At 39.7% G+C, this 19,955-nt stretch overlaps 1 protein-coding gene across 1 annotated transcript; it reads left to right on the top strand.

Annotated features, from left to right (window-relative positions):
• Window positions 1-419: 419 nt before the first annotated feature.
• On the top strand, window positions 420-6,650 carry LOC308079635 (beta-1,4-galactosyltransferase 1-like; the record flags this gene model as incomplete). The annotated part of the gene is made up of 3 exons (XM_080421187.1): window positions 420-451; window positions 1,190-1,472; window positions 5,985-6,650. The coding sequence occupies 3 exons, from the start codon at window positions 420-422 to the stop codon at window positions 6,648-6,650; spliced, it is 981 nt and encodes a 326-aa protein (XP_080277313.1).
• Window positions 6,651-19,955: the final 13,305 nt, after the last annotated feature.

Here is a 19,955-nt window from a genome sequence, read left to right as displayed (position 1 = left end):
TTATCAGTTCCTGGAATTTAGAAGTAAACACTAGCAGTGCAGTACAGTTATTACAACTTAACTGACCGTTTGTGGTCATCTTTTTTTAAAGATAAGATGTTTAAGAAATCAGATACGCTCTTTAACCAAGGTAACATTGGCTTAAAACATGTGAACAGGGCAAGGTAACATCAGCCATGTCAGTGTGCTATATAATTACTGTAAATCGATGCATTCATTGACTACTAATGAGTAAAGCAGTTCTGTCTCTCTGTATAATGCATTCACATCCAGGAATGGATTTATGTCTGCATGAGTTATGTGACTATCAAATATTTCAGGCTTCTGTTGACTTCTGTGAAGGAGGCCGATGCCACACACCTCAAAGGCTGGCGACAGGTGCGTAAGTAAAAAATGCACAATTTAGGAGGAGATCTCTGATGGTTAAATCAAAGAAGAGGAACCGCACACTGTCAGAAAATTGCAAAAAAAAATAGCTCTTCTTCAACTTCTGTTGACACCACTCTCTCTTTACACCACTGTCCATGTACTATGGATTGTTCCACATCTGCCACTATATTGTACACTCAGGAGGAGTTGGGATTTGATGTTAAACGTTTACAGGCACTGTACGTGCACAAACGGCAAACATGGCATTCATAAATCTGATTCATTTTGTGTACAAAACACAAAATATTCTGATTGTACAAGGTAACATGCACTCTGCATTCTCCTTGTTATTTATTATAAATGAGAGAGAGAAAGCGAGACACACAGACACACACACACACACACACACACACACACACACACACACACACACACACACACACACAGAGAGAGAGAGAGAGAGAGAGAGACAGACACAGAGACAGAGACAGAGACAGAGAGAGAGAGAGAGAGAGAGAGAGAGAGAGAGAGAGAGAGAGAGAGAGAGAGAGAGAGAGAGAGAGAGAGAAATGGTCAGTTCACAAGGGATGACAAAAACCTGTCCAGTAGCATTTCTGCTACCTGATAGCTTTAAACGTCCTTAAACCCCCTGGGTTTAAGGACGTTTATAGCTGTAGACCACTCTTCTTTCCTCACACCATCGATTGTTTCCACATCTTGCCACTAAACTGGGGAGAGGGATAGCAAACATGCAGATAAGACTGGTCATACTGCTTCTAATATTGTTGAATGTGTTATGTGGGTTGTGGCTGTGTTCCAGAGACATCAATGTCATTCAGAGGATGACAAGAGACAGGCTGCTAACTGAACAAACACGAGACCACTGGCTCAACAGAACCCACACAGCAAACCCAACCGATGTACAGAAGGTTCTGCCGTCCTGTCCAGAGAACCCTCCTCGCCTGGTGGGTCCACTTCATGTGGAGTTCAACTGGAGCAGAACCATGGAGTCTGTGAGGACAGACTTTAACTCTTGGGGGAGGACAAGAGATTTACGTGAGGGAGGACGATACAAACCACCAGACTGTATTTCACATCATAAGGTGGGTATACATTAACCCATTAAGAGCGGGAACGCATCCGTGTCATTTTTAGATTTGGCTATTCAAAAATAGCATGTCTACAAAATTGTGAATCTTTTAATATATACATACATATTTTATACTTTGGCTATTCAAAAATAGCAAGCTCATAGGATAGCACGGCAGCGCTATGATCTTGTAGATCTGCTATTTTTGAAAAATGTATGAATATATATATATTTTATATATATATATATATATATATATATATATATATATATATATATATATATATATACATATACATATACCTATACCTATACCTATACATATATATATATATATATATATATATATATATATATATATATATACACACATATATATATATTTTTTTTAAAGCTAACATTTTAACTCAAATCTTTGCTTCTGGGGATTCTACAAATGTCTTCTTTTTTTTTTTTTGCTATATCAGTGGTTCTCAAACGTTTTCATGTCAAGTACATGTATTTGGCCGCAAACCCCCATCTGAAAATATTGTGTTCCAAGGACCCCCAGAAGCAAAGATTTTAGTCCAAAATGTTCCCTTTAAAAATATATATATTCATAAATTTGCCAAAAATGTTCCAGTTTAAAAAAAATAGCAGATCTACAAGATCATAGCGCTGCCGCGCTATCCTATGAGCTTGTATATCTGCTATTTTTGAATAGCCAAAGTATAAAATAATGGTTATAGCCAACATCTAAAATGACACAGTATGCGTTCCCGGATTGAATGGGTTAATGGAGGGATGAAAGGATAATGGGGAAGGGCTTGTTCTGTGTCCATTTATATATGCTGTGATGGATCTAATGTTTTTTCCCCAATTGATTTGACACAAACTATGGTCCACGCGCTCAGAACAATTAACACCGTCAGTGAAAGACTGTAATTTTTGCAGCCTGGTTGCACAGCAAAAAAAAAGGATTAAACTACCCAAACAGTCAGTAGACATGAGCTTCCTATGATGCATTGTAATTATAATGTATTTTAATCTGCTCGTAGTCAAAACAAAATGTACTTAGTTACTTTCCACCACTGGCGTGGGGAGGATTTATCCTGTTTGCATCCAACTCCATGCACAACGTGTGCAGTATTATACAACAGGTAGTTCCGACCAAGCAATCTGATTGGTTGAAATAGCTATCTAGCCGTGCTTCAAACCAGCATGATAGCACGGGCCTAATCACATTAATAAATCACTCCGCACTGCAGTCCGCACCTGATTAGACCATATATGGCACAGCTGTACTGTGACGTCACGCTGTCCCACGGTAGGAAAACAAACAGCACGGCGAAAATAGCCGATCTACAAGTTCACAACGCGTCGCCAGGTATCGCACGGCGAAAATAGCCGATCTACAAGTTCACAACGCGTCGCCATCGCGACGCGTTGTCAGCTTGTAGATCATTTATTTTGGCCACGTGACACGGTCGTACGACGGAGCATATAGCCTACTGGAATTCATTCCACTGCGCAAGCATTGATAGCTCAGCTGTGTTGATGAGACGGTGCCTCAGAGCGCTGCTACAGGGACTATTTAATGTCTCAGTCAAAAAAACTCTTCTCTTTACAGGGGAACGGATAATAGCGAAATTTTTTTATTATGAATTGCCCCACAATATGAATACATTTGGATGTGTTTTGTTGGTAACTGTTGTATATCGCAATATTACACTCGAGGGTGTGCTTTACCTTACATTATTGGCACTTCAGTGATGCTCGCGGAACTCGGCTTCGCCTCGTTCCTGACCGCATCACTGGCGTGCCAATAATGGCGGTAAAGCACACCCTCTCGTGTAATATTGTAAGTCACACCTAATAGCTCTGAGTCCATTTAGTCTGATTCAGGCCAGGTGTGAGTGACCTGCTTAAAATCAGTCATGCCTCCTTATGTGGGACACATGCCCCCTGCAGCGGCAAACTGAGACCGGGTAGATTCCCCAATAACCAAAGCCTATACTCCCCCCCCCCCCCCCAGCAAAACAAAAAAAATCCTAAATAAAAAGGACTCTTGAATGACAACCCCCCCTCCCAACACCATTGTCCCACAAAACCTCGACCAGATTGACCAGGCCACTCCACCTTCCCCCCTCCCTAATTGTAGGGGTTTTCCACTGTGGTTATGAGCGCAGTACGGTGCTTTGGAGAGCGCTTATATGCTGGGGGTTTCACCAGTGTTAATTTTGACAGCGAAGTTTTGATTTAGTTTTAGTCATAGGGCCATATCTTCGCCGGTGCCTCAACCATTATCCCTAAACTTCTTGGCCATTTTTTACTAACCGACTGACCCATCGCAAACGCAACATGCCTATATATGGAGACTATTCTGGCTCATGGACAGTTACAGTATAATAACACAAACGTAACATGCCCAGAGTATATGGAGACTATTATAGGCACACAGACAGTTATATAAACCTTACGGCTTGCGTGCTTGGGTTTTTGAAAGACGCTGTATAAACTGAAGTTATTATTATTATTATTATGATAATAACATTATGATGTCACACTCTGACATTGCATTATGATATCACAGGGTTACATGAGGTTATATGCATTGTCTGTGGCTCACCGGATACTCTAACAACAGGTATACAGCAAGTACTCTGACAACAGCTGCAACGGGTATTGTATAACTGTGCGCCGGGGCATGCATTTCCAACTTGCATCGTTCCCGACTTGCCTCGTCCCCTAGTAACCCAATGCCATTTGCACTGGTCTAGTTTGAGAAAAAAGCCCTCATGGCCCTGAAGGTCGTCTACAAGCCCCTCTTCTCACTGACGCTAATCCAACAGGCTGAACAGGAGCACAGCCTGTCATTGTTATTGGGTGATGTACTCTATGTAAGCAGAAGCACCCAAGCTCTGCCATGAGTATGGTATTACCACCTGAGGCTGGAAGTGAAAGTGAACTTCCTTGCCGATACCACATGGATGGAACATTAGAACCACTGACAGCCACTGGCTGGTGCAATAAACCCATTCACCTTACCCCCCCCCCCACACACACACACACACACACACACACACACACACACACACACACACACACACACACACACACACACACACACACACACACACACACACACACAGTTATTCACGTTCATACACCTGGGGAGGTATGTTCTCATTGTGACAGTGGCATGTTTACATTTTCCCATTATCAAACAGTACCGGGACGTTTGTCTGGGAACATAACACTTTGACAACATATTGTCATATACATAGCAACGTGCTGACAGCTTTGTGAACACATAGTATAATTTGTAATTTGTGTGAAGACAATGAAAAGAGCACAGAAATGGCTGTTAATGACTTTTCATAAGCGCCTGATTCCCCCCCCCCAACTCCCACACCAATTTTTCCCCACTGTTTTATTCATTTATTTTTTATCCACATTGCCGATCTACAAACCCACAACGTGTTGCAGCGTGACATGTTGAGACCTTGTAGATCTGCTCCCCTCCAAAGCCACGTGATACGTTATCTCCGCCCCCAGGCCCCCCTCTGTTCATTGAGTGTAGAATGCAGTCAGAATAGGTGGCCCTATCACAAATGTGTCATAAAATTAAGCCCACAACACCCTCTAATGCATCAACACTGAATTCTGGCTTCTCAGGACTACAGCACAAAATTACGCTAACTTTATTGTTACGCCATAGATGCTGTACAGACTTTAACTCTTGGGGGAGGACAAGAGATTTACGTGAGGGAGGACGATACAAACCACCAGACTATAATATAATTGGTTGAATTTTGCATGAGTGAATGTGAGTGTTGTGAGTTAGTGAGCAGTGGTGGAAAAAAGTACAAAAATGATATACTTGAGTAAAAGTATCAATACTGCAATGTAGAAATACTCTTGTTACAAGTAAAAGTCCAGAATTCAAAATCGACTTGAGTAAAAGTACAAAAGCATTGGCATCAAAATATACTTAAAGTACCAAAAGTAAAAGTATTATGCAGAATGTCCTGTTTCACAAGGTATCATATGTATAAAATGTACAAAGATCTTTTGAAAATATTAGATCTAAAAGCTCACAATTGGTCGCATCGCAACATTGTGAGCCTGTTGATTGGCTTTTTTTCAAATAGCCAAAGTTTAGATAGGGCTGAAATGGTTAATGTATGTTTTGTAATAATAATTCAAATCTACAAACTAATTAGTACGTTTTTAAATAACTGTAGTGGAGTAAAAGTACAATATTTGCCTCTGAGATGTAGTGTAGTAGAGGTAAAGTAAAGTAAAAAAAAGTAAAAGTACTGAAAATCGAAAATACTCCAGTAAAGTAAAAGTACCTCAAAATTGTACTTAAGTACAATACCTGAGTACATGTACTTAGAATCTCCACCACTGTTAGTGAGTGTGAATCAGTGAGTGTCTTGCAGGTCATCAGTCTTCTCCCGCATGTCTTCACTATACCCCCAGTACCATCATGTAACATTGAAGGATGGTTGAGAATCTTATTAAATGTTCTTCCTTTTAGGTGGCAATCATCATTCCGTTCCGCAATCGGAGCCAACACCTGATACAGTGGCTTTACTACGTCCATCCCATCCTGCAGCGCCAACAGCTGGACTATGGAGTGTACGTCATTAACCAGGACGGAGAGGGGACTTTCAACAGGGCCAAACTGATGAACGTAGGCTTTGTCCAGGCACTGAAGGCGTACAATTACTCCTGCTTTGTCTTCTCTGATGTGGATCTAATCCCTATCGATGACCGTAACATCTACGGCTGTTTTAGTAATCCCAGACACCTGTCTGTGGCTATTGACAAATTTAAGTTCCGTCTGCCCTCCCTAAAAAGCTTTGGAGGGGTCGTGTCGTTGACCACAGAGCAGTACGTGACCGTGAATGGCTTCTCAAATGACTACTGGGGCTGGGGCGGCGAGGATGACGATCTCTACCAAAGAACTGCCATAAAATCCATGACGGTCTCTCGGCCCGACATGGTTACTGGGAGGTTCAAAATGATCAAGCATGAAGGAGACTTGCATAATGAGGTTAATCTCCAGAATGTTGAAAAGGTCTCTAAAACCTCATCGACCATGGAAGATGATGGGATCAGCTCCCTCACATATACCATCAACAAGGTTGAGAAGGATCATCTGTACATGTTTATCACTGTGGACATAGGCAGTCCAAAATAGCAAAATAGGAAATTAAAACTTCTATTCTTTCTATACAGTTAACTTCATTTCCAATCAGTTTGTAAAGCTACATTCTGTAACTCATGTATAAAATGAGCTCATTTACAAGTAGACAAAACAGTATGATCAGTAACCTATACAGCTTTAGTGTGTTAGCGAGAGGTACTGCTTCCCACTAAGAGAAACGTTGGCAATTTATTTACTTTACGGAGTAGTGGATGATAATTTCACAACAATTACTGTAAATATTGTAGCATCCTGAACTAGATTTTCCAGTATGACATGCTAAGTTCAGGTTATTGTTTGTTTTATTGTGTTATTGGTAAGGAGGAATGAGATTTAAATATTGTGTTATGGGGGTTCATGTGTTGTGGTGTCTTATGATGTTCAATGTGTGTATTTTGGTTCACACCATGGGTGGCGTGCTTATTTGTATTATGCACCTCCATGCGTCTGAGTTGGTTTGTGTTGGCATGTGATTGTGAGCTGTTGGCCACAATAAAGAGTGATTCCTATGCAAAAGCCTTTGTCATCGCCTATACAAAGCCAACTTGTGTACATTAACCTGCCGAAAGCCAGGGGACAACTTTAACTGACAACATGTACAAAACAACATGTATAAAGGAGGCGTGTTAATTTTGGCAGCTAATTTAGATTTTGTCTTAGTCTTAGTTTTAGTCATTTCTATCCTTGATCGTTTTAGTCTAGTTCTAGTCTATGAAAACTCAAACGTTTTTTTGTCCAGTTTTAGTATTAGGCCAATATGCATATTGGATTTAAGATGGACAGTATTATTATATATATATATATATATATATATATATATATATATAATATATCAAATTTGAAGATTCTAATTATGGGATAACAATACAACTATTAGCCTATTATATATGCACATCATCATGTGTACAATATTCTCACAAAATACTTCATGTCCAGAAAATACAATAGCCTGATCGAGGCTAATATGACACAGCAAATGGGAGAGAGAGAGAGAGAGACGGCGAGAGAGAGAGAGAGAGAGAGAGAGAGAGAGAGAGAGAGAGAGAGAGAGAGAGAGAGAGAGAGAGAGAGAGAGAGAGAGAAAGAGAGAGAGAAAGAAAGAAAGAAAGAAAGAAAGAAAGAAAGAAAGAAAATAGCCATGAGGAATAGGCCTACAGACAGAGGAGGTGTTGCCACCAAGCCAGTCATGAACCAATATCAGCCGCCCTGTCACAGAACTTTCAACATCAGCCACAACACAGCAGACATACTGTAGATCCACATCACGTCTTCTATTCCAAATGAAAGGAATTGATGGCCGTCAAAGCCCAAAACCTCTAGCTTGAACTTAAAAGGAAATAGCAAACTAGGATAATTGAAGTGACCAAGAGCCACATACACACATACTTCTTCAACTTCAGTCACAACACAACACACAGACTGCAGATTCAAATCAGCATTCAGTTCCAGTCACTGAACATGTTGAGCCATTGGTTTCCCAAAATGACAGCAATAGCTTGAATCACATCAGTATACACCCAGCATACCACACGAGCAGCAGCAGGAGAAAGAAAAAAGTTTCCTACCTTGAGCTGTCTTCTACTTGACTTCATTAGTTGTGTAAGTCAGTGGTTTTCAACCTTTTTCATGCCAAGGACCCTACATTTATATACATTTGGCTGCGGACCCCATCTGAAAATGTTTTGTGCCAGGGACCCCCAGGAGAGAAGATTTGTGTAAAAAAAAATGCAAAATTCTACAAAATTCTTCAAACATTTTCAAGATTTTTTGATAAAATTAGCAGATCTACAAGCTCGCAGCGTGGCAGGAAGTGACGTGCCGCGAGCTTGTAGTTCTGCTATTTTTGAATAGCCAACGTATACAATATCGATAAAGGGGTGAAAATGTATTAACACCTTTAGCTGGGGACCCCCTGGAACCCCCTCAAGGACCACTGGTTGAGAACCACTGGTGTAAGGGATGGCCAGGGTCAAACTTTGGAAACCATGGATAGAGAGATAAAGCCGCCCTCCCTAGCCCAAGCCCTCTAGCAGGTGTCCTCCAGTCATCTCCATCCTGGTCTCCATCCTTTATCCTCCCCCCAAAAAAACTGAATATTTAATTATATGATATACTATATTTTAATAAATAGGCCTACCCTTTGTTTTTCTTTTCTTTTTTTCACAGAATCAAATGTTTTGTGGCAGTGGTTTTCAACCCTTTTCATATATCAAGGTCCATTATTTATTCTGCATTTGAGCCACAGACCACCATTTAATGAGATGACTATCAGACCCAAGACTTAGAATATTTTCTTATCGTTTTTGGATACGATTTTGTCCACAATTCCATGCTGTATTGATGTTGGTACCAGTTAACACAAATTTTAACACAAATCTTCTCTCCTGGGGGTCCCTGGAACGTTACATTACAAGTTGTTTATTTCACTCTTTTAGGCTCTACTTCCAAACATATCATTAGCTTAGCTTGTATAATGGAGACCTCTCTGTCTGTTTACATCAGGTGTGTGGGGGAAGGGGGCCGGGCAACCAGAGGATTTGAAAGAGCCCGTGTGAAGCCTGTTTAGGAAGTGTCTACTGTCTAGTGTCTACCAATAATCTGCCTTCAGAGAGAGAGAGAGAGAGAGAGAGAGAGAGAGAGAGAGAGAGAGAGAGAGAGAGAGAGAGAGAGAGAGAGAGAGAGAAGAGAGAGAGAGAGAGAGAGAGTGAGAGAGAGAGAGAGAGAGAGAGAGAGAGAGAGAGAGGAGAGAGAGAGAGAGAGAGAGAGAGAGAGAGAGAGAGAGAGAGAGAGAGAGACACACACACAGATGAATGGCAGAATAAATGGCAAATATATTTTCAAATAAAGATGATAAACGGTAAACTTAACTTAACTGTTTAGGGATTTGTCACTATTCGCCAATAGACGGCTATGTAGAAGACCTGGCCCGAAGAAGTGAACGGAGTTGGCGTAACTCTCTAATAGATGGCACTGGTGTAGAGCAGGTAAGAAGTACATGCCCATTCCCTGACAGCGGAGGAATGACAGTGGAGGAGTGAGAAATGATACTCCAGGCTGCAGCAATACCCGTCTCAGAGCAGGGGGCGGGAAGGAATTGGCCAAGCTTTTACTTAGATTTCATACATAGTTTCATAGACTTTGACAGCACTATCATCAGTGTTGCGAAAATTATGTATCTTTTCTATTAATACTGTTAATATATATTTCAGGCAATAATGATTATCTAAATCTGCAATGAAACTAGAAATACAAGTTTTCAAATAGCCTAATTGTAGTGGAGTAAGAAGTAAAATGTTTGCCTCTGAGATGTAGTGGTGTTGAATGTATTGAACTGAAGTACTGAAAAATGGACTCAAGTAAAGTAAAAGTACCTCCAAATTGTGATTAAGTAGCCTACCCTCAGCACTTGAGTAGATATACTTTCGACCACTGGGAAGAACACCACCTGTACAAGTTTAACCTAAAACAGTAATGTAAACAGAAAAGTACTGACCCAAACAAATGTTGTTCATTGGCACAGCTGCGAACCACTTTGTATGTCCTGCTCAACACAAAGAAAACTCGTTTTGGTCACATAGGTTTTATGAAAAAATAAAGAAAATAATAATAATAAAATAATTATGTATTAATAATAATAATAATAATAATAATAATAATAATAATAATAATAATAATAAACTTTATTTGTATAGCACCTTTCATGACATGAAATGCAGCTCAAAGTGCTTTACAGAGCAAGAATACAATTAAAGTTACAACCAATTTAACAATAAAGCAAACAAAAATAAAATAAAATAAAAGCAAAAGCATAAAACAACATTAAAATAGGCAATACAGTGAGGAATTAAAAATCAACCAAAGAATCAGCTAAAAGCAAGAGTGAAGAAATAGGTCTTGAGCTGTGCTTTAAAGCTATCGACAGAGGCTGCCTGTCTTAGGCGTAATGGGAGTTTATTCCACACTGTCGGTCCGTAAAAGCAGAATGCTGCTTCACCATATTTTTTATATGTCATTGTAGGCACCTCGAGCAGGTCAGCACTTGAAGACCTGAGGTAGAGAGGTCAGAGAGGTAGGAAGGTGCCAGACCATTTAGAGCTATTAAAATAATTTTAAAATCAATCCTAAAAACAACCGGGAGCCAGTGTAGTGAAGCTAGAACTGGAGTGATATGTTCTCTCATCCTAGTTTTAGTTAAAATTCTGGCTGCCGCATTTTGAACAAGTTGTAATCTGTCAAGTTGTAATCTACTGTTCTTACATCTCTTATATTGTTTAGATTTTATGCTCATTGTTGTTTTACTGTTTTGTTTTTTGTTCTATGTTCTATGGTAGGCTAAAGCCCTATTCGCACGGGATTAGTATTATCTAGGGACCTCTGATAATTCAGAAATTACCCCCTGACGTCTGTGTTTTTTTTGGCGCATTCGCACTGGATAAGCAAAGTCTGTGTTTTACTTGAAATTACGGACATTATCCATGATCTTATAACAGAAAAGACCGTTCATTTGTAGACTCTCTGAGTTAACGTTTACATTAACAGTATTTATTTAATATTAAAGTATTTATTCACTCTGATTGAGATTATTCTGATTCTGATTGAGAGTCCAACAAGCCGTTTTTGTCAATAATATTTTCACTGATTGTGCAATTGCTGCGCAGCTGCGGTAAAGGTGTTTATATTTATTTATGTGAAATCCACAAAGATTGCTCGTTTTCCTCAACAATCTCTCAATAATACTGAGAGAGATTAAAGTTATCTACCACTACAATCAGTGCCTTCCAGAGAGAGAGACCAATGAGCTCAATTATTTAATAAATGATATGAATGACTCGACGCGAGGCTCGTTAATTTATGGATCATGATGCAACTGTTAGGTATATATTTTTATGGGCAATTGGGCATAGGCTACTACAATCTTCTAAGCTACTTGTAAATCGCTAAAGAAATATATATTAACGTCTGTCTGAGTGAGACGTTAATTTAACATCTCCACGCTGTTTCTGAGCGGAGGAGTGCGGCTTGGCAGACGCACGGTGAATACCAAAACTCTCGCCCCAAAACACAGTCGCCCTAAAGCACAATCGCCCCGGGGCAAATCCCGCGGTATTCACAAACGTAACTTCAGTAAACTATGCCTAAACCTACCTAACCTTATTTCTAAACGTAACCACAGTAAAACTATGTTCTAACCTTATCATCAAACAAATGCAAGAACCGTGGGTCCGCGAAAAAGAATGGGGGTGAGCGTGATTTGGGGCGAGTTTCATTTACTTTCACTTTTCATCAGACGCGGTCAAGATGGTCAGTCAGATGACGGGATTCCTCTTACAACTTTGTAAAGCATTACCCTTACCTTGGGCCGTTCATTTTGCTCTCAGCAAGACTTTGTTCATAACTAAAATACAAGGACACGGTTTTGTTGTGCTCAAAGCCTCAAGCCTGAGTGACTCGACGCTCAAGTTGTACAATCCCATAGTTTAGAATGGATCCTATAGTCCGAAGGGACAGTTGTGGGTTTTATTGGTTGTTGTTGGTTGTCAGGGCGATTTCACAACCAATCGATGGACGGGCTCTGCATGAGCACGTCTGTTGCAGGATGCGGTGACAGCGTCATGTCAATGTAATATGAAAACTAAATCAATTGACCTAAACCCAAATCCTAAATGTAGAAGTGCACTACACTCCTTATCATTATGTATGAAAATGTTTTGAAAATAGCAGATCTACAAGCTCACAAAGCACTGCTTAGCAACATGTTGTGAGCTTGTAGCTCTGCTATTTTCAAATAGCCAGTGGTGGAAAAAGTACTACAATGTTTTACTTAAGTAAAAGTATCAATACTGCAATCTAGAAATACTCTGTTACGAGTAAAAGTCTGGAATTCAAAATGTACTTGAGTAAAAGTACAAAAGTATTGGCATCAAATTTCAATCAATTTCAAGTTCTCAAATGTATAAAAATCTTTTGAAAATAGCAGATCTACAAGCTTGCAGATCAGCTATTTTCAAATGGCCCTATATAGGGCTGAAGTGTTTAATGTATGTTTTGTAATAATAATCAAAATATTCAAAGTAACGAGTAACTAAAGTTTTCAAATACTTGTAGTGGAGTAAAAGTATAATATTTGCCTCTGAGATGTAGTGGAGTAGAAGTAAAAGTATTGGAAATTGGAAATACTCAAATGAAGTGCAAATACCTCAAAATTGTACTAAGTACAGTAATTTTGTAAATGTACTTAGTTACTTTCCACCACTGCAAATAGCCGAAGTTTAAAAAGGGCTGAAGACTTGTGGTTAATGCATGTTTAGTAATAATATTAATAATTAAAATCTACAAAGTGACTAGTAATTATTTGTATTTATTTGAAACATGAATACAATTTCAAATAATTGTATTCATGTTTATTTGTAGTAATGTGATTGCATTTTATTTAAATTCTCAATCTTGTATTCTTAACTTTAATGAAAAAACTAAGTTTATACGTTTTTGAAATTTATTTTTTATTATTTTATTTAATTACAAAATATCGGTCAAAAACATCGGCAATCGGTGGTCCAGGACTCTCAAAATCGGTATCGGCATCGGACCAAAAAATCTGGCATCGGTCGGGCTCTGAATAGGTGGCATAATAAACCGTAAACGAGCGGTTTCCCCCCCTTCCAAGACTGACCATGTACCAAAGCCTACCGTCCTCATTGTGGGATCGCTAAAGCGATCACAACTAGCCCCTAACTAGTCCTTCATACTTTTAGCTACAAACTCCGTTCCAAGTCTCTTTTGGGTCCGAACCTGGGGAGAATCTTGTTGTTTGAGTCCCCCATGAAAATGATGGGCCTAGAGGGGGTGAGTTGCCAAGAATCCTTGTTGTTGTTGTGGTGGTGGATGGTGTGGAGGGCTGAGGACGGGGGAGAAGAACTGGGGTTTTCTCTGGTGGTTGCAGGGTTTACGATGGAGGTGGGGTTCCGAGGTGGTCGGGGGATGTTGGTGTCCCCATCAAGGTTCCCTAACCGGGGGGAGTGGGCAACCCAAGGGTTGTTTTCTTTGCCCCGTGGGGTGCCTGACCACAGGTCGGTGGTGGTGGAGGGGCCCCGTGAGGGAGCTGGAGGAGGGGCCCTATTGTGTAAGGGGCCATGGGGGTCCTTATGGGACTCATTATCCCATTAATCCCAGTAATCACATTATTAAGCATGATTCATCAGGATCGCTTTGCAGATCCACAAGCTCACACTGCAGCGCAGATTGAATATATTCGGGGCGCAACACCATTGTCAGTGGTGTAAAGTAACTAAGTACATGTACTCAAGTACTGTACTTAAGTACAATTTTTAGGTATTTTTTACTTTAGGCCTACTGGAGTATTGCCAATTTTCAGTACTATTGTATTGCTTCTACTCCACTACACCCCAACGGCAATTATTTGAAAACTTTAGTTACTAGTTACTTTGCAATTATCAATTATTATATTATAAAACATACATTAACCACTTTAGCCCTATTTTATAGGCCTACATAGGCTATTTGAAAATAGCCTATCTACAAGCTCACAATGCATCGCATCACAACACATTGTGAGCTTGTAGATCTGCTATTTTCAAACATTAGTACTTTCACTTTTGGTACTTTAAGTACATTTTGATACTAATACTTTTGTGCTTTTACTCAAGTACATTTTGAATTCCGGACTTTTATTTGTAACGGAGTATTTCTATATTGCAGTATTGATACTTTCACTTAGGTATAATATCCGAGTACTTTTCCCACCATGCACTGACCGTTGTATGTCGAAGCACGTTACTGGATGGATTGCAGCTGCTACTTATGGAGAGAGACAGACTGCTTGAGATCGCTAAACATTAATCTGCTAGTTAACAAGAGAAACTAGAAAGTACTGTTCCTGAAGAAACAGTGTGGGATCGCTAAGAATGTTGATGGTATTGAGTATTGATAGTGTTAGTAGAGTTAAAGGTTTGAAAGGTTTGAAAGGTTTGAAAGGTTTGAAAGGTTTGAAAGGCTCGCTAGCCAATCACAGTGCTGAATATAGAGTCAGCCAATCACAGTACAGCTAGGGGTGTACTAATGAGCCAATCACAGTACAGCAAATGTGTACTAATGAGGTGTCCCAACCCCACTTATAGGGGCGGCTACACCGCCCAAAAAACGAAAATAATTGATTTTTAGGCAATTAAAAGTGAAATATCTCTAAAATGTACAAATTATTTCAAATATTCAAATGGTAGCCAACATGTCCTAAGTAGGCCGAACGTTGTAGAGTTGGAACGGAGTTTCTAGCTAAAAGTAAGAGAGACTAGTTAGGTGCCAAAAAACGGGCGGAATAAATAAATAATAACTAGAAAGTACTGTTCCTGAAGAAACAGTGTGGGATTGCTAAGAATGTTGCTGGTATTGAGTATTGATAGTGTTAGTAGTGTTATAGGTTTGAAAGGTTTGAAAGGTTGAAAGGTTTGAAGGGTTTGAAGGGTTTAAGGTTTGAAAGGTTTGAAAGGTTTGAAAGGTTCTAAAGGTTTGAATGGTTCTTAACACATTGAATGCCAGAGTTATTTCAGATTTTTTTGCTGTTTTATGCCAGAGATTTTTCATTGAGAAAAAAAAGTACTCAGGAGCCGAGATACAGAATTTTTAAGTTTTAAGTTAACAAGGAAGTGGATGGGAGTCTAAATCTTCAAAAAATCATATCTCCTTGGTCTTTGGGTCAAAAAATGTAAAAACAAAAAAAAAAAACGCATCTATGCGTTCTTGGCACTCAAGTGATGGATTCAAAAGAACGCATCTATGCGTTCTTGGCACTCAATGTGTTATTAAGGTGCTAAAGGTTCTAAAGGTTTGAATGGTTTGAAAGGTTTGAAAGGTTTGAAAGGTTCTAAAGGTTTGAAAGGTTCTAAAGGTTCTAAAGGTTCTAAAGGTTCTAAAAGTTCTAAAGGTTTGAAAGGTTTGAAAGGTTTGAAAGGTGTGAAAGGTGTGAAAGGTGTGAAAGGTTTGAAAGGTGTTAAAGTATTAGTGTTAAAAGTTTTGATAGTGTTGGCAGTGTTGAATAGTGTAACATGTAGTTTTTTAGGGTAAATCAGTGATTGCTACGGTCTAATAGGCGGTTGCTAGGGTCAAATAGGCGGTTGCTAGGGTCTAATTGGTGGTTGCTAGGGTAATACAGGTGGTTGCTAGGGCCTAATAAGCGGTTGCTAGGGTCTAATAGGTGGTTGCTAGGGTCTAATATGCAGTTTATATGGTCTAATATGCGGTTGCTAGGGTGAAACTGGTGGTTGCTAGGGTAAAATGGTGGTTGCTAGGGTGTAATAGGCGGTTGCTAGGGTATAATAGGTGGTTGCTAGGCTCTAATATGGTGTTGTTAGGGTATAATAAGCAGTTGCTAGGCTCCACTGTGGCTAAATGGCATTTCTCCATTGAAATGAATGGGATTGTTTTAGCAGTAAAAAGTGAAATATCTCTAAAAGTACAAATTATTTCAAAAATTCAAATGGTAGCCAATATGTCCTAAGTAGGCTGAACGTTATAGAGTTGGAACAGAGTTTCTAGCTAAAAGTATGAATTTCCCCACTGAAATGAATGGGATTTTTTTAGCAGTAAAAAGTGAAATATCTCTAAAAGTACAAATTATTTCAAAAGTTCAAATGGTAGCCAATATGTCCTAAGTAGGCTGAACGTTATAGAGTTGGAACGGAGTTTCGAGCTAAAAGTATGAATTTCTCCATTGAAATGAATGGGATTTTTTTAGCAGTAAAAAGTGAAATATCTCTAAAAGTACAAATTATTTCAAAAATTCAAATGGTAGCCGACATGTCCTGAGTAGGCCGAACGTTGAAGAGTTGGAACGGAGTTTGTAGCTAAAAGTATGAAGGACTAGTTAGGGGCCAAAAAATGGGGGGAAGTATAGTATAGAAAGAGTGGCAATAACATTAGTGTGATCGCTTTAGTGATCCCACAATGACACTATCCAAAAGACACATTGGACAGCAATGTGCGTTCGGAAATTGCGCACCATGCGCACTCGCCTATTAGTTTGTATTGGCCAGTGCGCGCCATTCAGTGCTGTATTTCCAAACGCACTTCATGAGTTTCTTATACCTGGTGTCATCAATGCAAAGCCGTTGTGTTTCATCGGCTACACAAGTTTTGGCTGTTTGCAAGCCAAGGAATATAATTTTAAACAGCAAGATGAAGCATGGAATGGTCCCAGGCAAGTTATAAAGTTTAATTAGCATCTTTCAGGTGGGGATATATTCTCTATGGACATTATAGCTATAATAGCCTATAGGACTGTCAGTCCATATTGTAAAATGAAAATAATAAAATCATTATCATATATATAAAAAATGGATCCACCGCAGCTGCACCTGATTGTCCATCATGTGTGTGTGTGTGTGTGTGTGTGTGTGTGTGTGTGTGTGTGTGTGTGTGTGTGTGTGTGTGTGCGCGAGCGTGGCATTGCGGTGTTGGAACAGCGGCCGTATTTCTCTCGGTCCGACCAGCGCCAGGTGTTCCATACAGTAGCGATCCAGATAAATATCAAAACATTTTGAAAATGATCGGAGTGGCCCCGACCGTCCTGTGAGCAACTAACTCGGGAGGGAAAACACGAGAGAGAGAGAGAGAGAGAGAGAGAGAGAGAGAGAGAGAGAGAGAGACTCTCGCATCACTACCAGGGTCCTTAAGGGACTCGGGAGTGTTTAACCATATATAGCCTATAGCCTAGCTTTTTGAAAAATATCCAATCTAAGCTCACAATACAATGCGTTGTGAGCTTGTAGATCTGCTATTTTCAAAAACATTTGACAAATTGTGAAAAAGTACTCACATTTTTACTTAAGTAAAAGTATCAATACTGCAATGTAGAACTACTCTGTTACAAGTATAAAGTCCGGAATTAAAAATCTACTTGAGTAAAAGTAGCCTACAAAAAATAAAGTACCAAAAGTAGAAAGCAGAATGTCCCATTTCACAAGTTTTCTGTATGACATATACAATGCTTTTGAAAATAGCAGATCTACAAGATCTGTGAGCTTATAGATCTGCTATTTTCGAATGGTCGAAATGTATGATATGATACAGACTTGGGCTGGATATAGACCAATCGAAAGTGTAAAGTAACTAAGTACATTTACTCAAGGACCGCCTGCCGCTCCAAGCCGCTCCGGCCGGGGCCGCGAACCATACGTCGCACGGACTGACACAAAGAGATCCATAACTGCGTAGCTCCCCGATCAAGACTTCATTAAAATTTCTCCGTATTTATATCACCAGCAGATCAAAGAATACAATTTGAAACGCAAGAGACAGATTTTGGCTGAATTAACTTGCTTTGCGACTCGAGCCCCTCTCTCTCGCAGTGGTGTAAAGTACATTTACTCAAGTACTGTAGGCCTACTTAAGTACAATTTTGAGGTCATTTTACTTTACTGGAGTATTTCCAATTTTCAATACTTTTACTTCTACTCCACTACATCTCAGAGGCAAATATCCACTACAATTATTTGAGAACTTAGTAGCCAACTTTGTAGATGTTGGTCATTATCACAAAACACACTTCAGCCCTATAATTTCGGGCATTTGAAAATAGCCGATCTACAAGCTCACAATGCATGGCGATGCGACACATTGTGGAGTGATTGATGCTCAGTTTTGCTTCGTTTGAGAGGCTGAGACCTGTGTGTACGTCATAACTTTGCGGTGGCGCATGCTTAAAAATAGCAGATCTACAAGCTAACATCATGTAGGGCTGTACCATAGCACAGCATTGATAGCTTGTAAATCTGTTCTTTTTTTGCATGTGACAACCTTGTAGCCTAGCCTACTCTGCCGCTAAATGCGCCGCTCCACAGATCTGCAGCTGTCTGCTGGACGTGCAGACACACCAGCAGCTCATAGACCGATACAGGGAGGAGAGAGAGAAAAAAAGGAGAACAAAAAACGAAATTTTGATGAGTGTAGTGTCTTGTACGAGTTACAATATTAATTATTGATATATCTACACGAGTAGTGGTTTATTATATTTTACATGTAATGGGGCTAAGGACCTGACTTGCTATTTAGGAGTCATTTAATTGATTGGAAAGTGTCTATTATCGGCCGTAACTTTATTATTAATAGGCAGAGCTACTATTTGCACTAAAATAAAATATCAGAAGTAGCCTCCATTGTTCACGACCGGAAAAGAGAGCGGGAAAATGCGCGGAGAAAACTAAAAACTTGTTTTAAAAAAAGGTAAAAAGGTAAAAAGGGTCAATTACACCCCAAATTACAGAGATGTCGATTCGCACTGGACTAAAATTATCATAGGACCACTGTGTTTGCTGAAATATGGTAGGTAATTTGGCCTGTAATAATTACTTTACAAATCACCGACATGGCCGATTCGCACGGGATTAAAAAACAGACGTCCCCCCGTAATTATTACAAATCACCTAAGGTCCCTAGATAATACTAATCCCGTGCGAATAGGGCTACATTTTAACCAGCTTATAGCTTTGGCTATTCAAAAAGATCTAGAAGCTCATAGCGCGGCACCGAGTGCCGCGCTACGAGCTTGTAGATCCGCTATTTTTGAAAAATCTTGAAAATGTGTGCATATCTTTGAATATATAATTTTAAAGCGAACATTTTTAACAAAATATTTTCAGATGGGGGTCCGCGGCCAAATGTATATCAATTTAGGGGTCCTTGGCATGAAAAAGGTTGAAAACCAATGGTCTAGCACATTGAAACGGGGGTAGACTCCCACACTTTCAGCTAGTAGCGACAATAGGCCTCTCTGATCTACCTATGTGATATCCCCACATACAATCAATCAATTGAAATGTGGTCTGATAGTCTGGCCTCATCGCAAATAGCTCTTAATGAGCTTCAGTTGGCTCAGGCTGTAGCCTACAGCATATCATTGGAAATGATGCATGGCAGACAAGAAAAGGGAAGAAAAATGCATCAGGTAATTTCCAGCAGAGCATTATGCCAATATCTGGGTTCCATTCAGATAGGATGCAGGGACGTAGTGTACATAGTCTAATCTATACATATGCTGTGTGTGACAGGTGTAGTGTAGGACTTCATCATGATGCAGCAGTGAGAAAAGATCCATTCATGGTTCATGGATGCTCTGCTTTTATCTATAACACCAGTTTCTTGTCATGATGGCTACCCCACACAAGAGAGACAGAGAGAGAGAGAGAGAGAGAGAGAGAGAGAGAGAGAGAGAGAGAGAGAGAGAGAGAGAGAGAGAGAGAGAGAGTTTAATAAACTGATTCATTTATATATTTGTCAAATATTGCTCCC

Source organism: Gymnoscopelus braueri (assembly GCF_963280865.1).
Source record: "Gymnoscopelus braueri genome assembly, chromosome: 23".
Taxonomy (NCBI): domain Eukaryota; kingdom Metazoa; phylum Chordata; class Actinopteri; order Myctophiformes; family Myctophidae; genus Gymnoscopelus; species Gymnoscopelus braueri.
This window is presented reverse-complemented; position numbering and strand designations above follow the sequence as displayed.